Consider the following 2081-nt stretch of genomic DNA (forward strand, 5'->3'; position numbering starts at 1 on the left):
GGTCTTTTCCAACCAAACTATTCTCTGATTCCTGCTAAAACTTCCTTTCTGTACAGGACAGAAGCAGTGGAGAAGGCTTCGATGCTGAGGACAAGAGCCATGCGAGAGAAAGAAGAACAAAGGGAAATGAGGAAGTACAACTACACCCTGGTGCGAGTCCGGTTTCCTGATGGATACATCCTCCAAGGTAAAAAGACTTCTTAGCCTTTCTCTGTGCACCCCCAAAAGCTTTGGAGAATACTGGGTAGTGTAAGAGCTTGAATCAGCAGCAGGTTTGAGGTGTGCTGAACACAGCTGGTAGAATAAAGCCATAAAAAGCAGAGTGGGGTAATAATTCTCTACGAACTCTTCCCATCTCTGAACCTTCCACCTGCCCAGGGTTGGGACTCTAAACCAGGGTTGAGTGGAGAGGGGAAAAATCTCAAGGTGCTGTTAATTAAAGCATGCTCTTCCCAGGTTACTGCCAGCGAGCTGGACTCATTAGATCAGTTTGTTACAGGAACCAGCGTGAGGTTCCCACTGTGGTGTCAGTATAAATCCTCTTCCCATTTTCCAGCAGAACTCTGGAAATCATTTCAGGCTTTCCCAACTCTTTATTACAGGCTGGCAGGGACTTGCAACCATTGAAATATCATATTTTTTTCATTGAGGATTCTGCTTTTCTATTTGAATCAGGCTGTTTCTGTGTTCACTGAAGTAGTTCATAAAGTGGGAGCCCCACGAAACCTACCACAAAAAGGTTAGATTTGGTAAATGCCAGAGACTCTCTCAATCTTCTCACCTTGTTTTCTCGTGGCAGGGACTTTTTACGCACGAGAATCGGTATCTGCGCTCTACAACTTCGTGAGAGAAGCACTCAGAGATGACTGGCTGCCCTTTGAGCTGTTGGGACCAGGAGGTCTTAAACTGACTGATGAGAACTTGGCCTTCAATGAATGTGGGCTGGTGAGTAAAAAAAATAAATAATTAAAAAAAAAATGAGAGCTGGGGTCTTCAGGTTGTCAACAGTTATTTCCTGCTCATAAATTAAGGAGGAGTTTGTATTTTCTGCTTTCAGTGCCATAAGTTGTGCTCTGGTTCTTTTTTTAAGTGCAAGTAAAGAAGCTTGAAGGCTTCTAGCTCAAGGCTCTAAGAGGTCTGTCTGGAAGGAACTACAAGAACCTACCTCCTGTGGCAAACACAGGCTGCAGCAGGTGCCAGAAGCTCTGTCAGAGGCTTAGAATCCACACTGGGAAAAGAGGGAAGGCAGCAGCCGTGAGGCAAGCACAGCTCTAACACAAAGAAACAGAAACATAGAATGGTTTGGGTGGGAAGGGACCTTAAAGCTCATCCAGTCCCAACCCCCCTGCCATCAGCAGGGACACCTTCCACTAGACCAGGTTGCTCAAAGCCTCATCCAGCCTGGCTGAGAACACTTCCAGGGAGGAGCAGCCACAGCTTCTCTGGCCAACCTGGGACACTGTCTCACCAACCTCACAGCCAAGAATTTCTTCCTAATGTCTAATCTAAACCTGCCTTCTTCCAGTTTAGAGCCATTTCCCCTTGTTCTATCAAAGCTACCCCCAAAGCCCAAAGCAGCATCCCCTGAGGAGCTTCTTGCAGAAATCCACACCTTTTTTTTTTAAGTTGAAGTGCTCTTAAGTTTTTTCCAGGTCTGTGAAGATACACAGCATGTTCTGAGGTCATAGTAGAACATTGCTATGGTTTAATAACACATCTTGTTCTCTGCCAGGTGCCCTCAGCCCTCCTGACTCTCGCCTGGGATGCAGCAGTCATGGCAGACATTGAGGCATCAGGGGAGGAGCAGCCAGCAAGTCCCCTTAAACCAGAACTTCTCTCCAGAGTCCAGACACTGTCGTGAAATAAAAGGGAGTGGATTCAGTGCTGGTGGTTTTAGACTGTTCCCTCATTTTCCTCATAGAGACTGTTGGGGCTTCCAGCTACGTGACCTCAGAAATGACTTTGTTTTAGCTGGAGTGGGAGTCCAGATTCTGCCCTGTCCCACTAATCTTGTGGTCCCCTCCACAACTCCAGTAGCCACACACTAAGGCAGCGTTGCCCACTTACAGGACTGCTGAATG

At 46.9% G+C, this 2081-nt stretch overlaps 1 protein-coding gene across 1 annotated transcript; it reads left to right on the forward strand.

The window, feature by feature from the left end:
• Positions 1 to 56: 56 nt before the first annotated feature.
• Positions 57 to 1875, forward strand: UBXN6 (UBX domain protein 6; the record flags this gene model as incomplete). Its single annotated transcript, XM_010168343.1, has 3 exons — positions 57 to 187; positions 800 to 945; positions 1733 to 1875. Coding segments are annotated over 3 exons (406 nt in total), but the record flags the coding sequence as incomplete, so codon positions are not given.
• Between the last annotated feature and the right edge of the window lie 206 nt (positions 1876 to 2081).

Source organism: Antrostomus carolinensis, unplaced genomic scaffold (genome assembly GCF_000700745.2).
Source record: "Antrostomus carolinensis isolate BGI_N321 unplaced genomic scaffold, ASM70074v2 scaffold52475, whole genome shotgun sequence".
Lineage (NCBI taxonomy): Eukaryota > Metazoa > Chordata > Aves > Caprimulgiformes > Caprimulgidae > Antrostomus > Antrostomus carolinensis.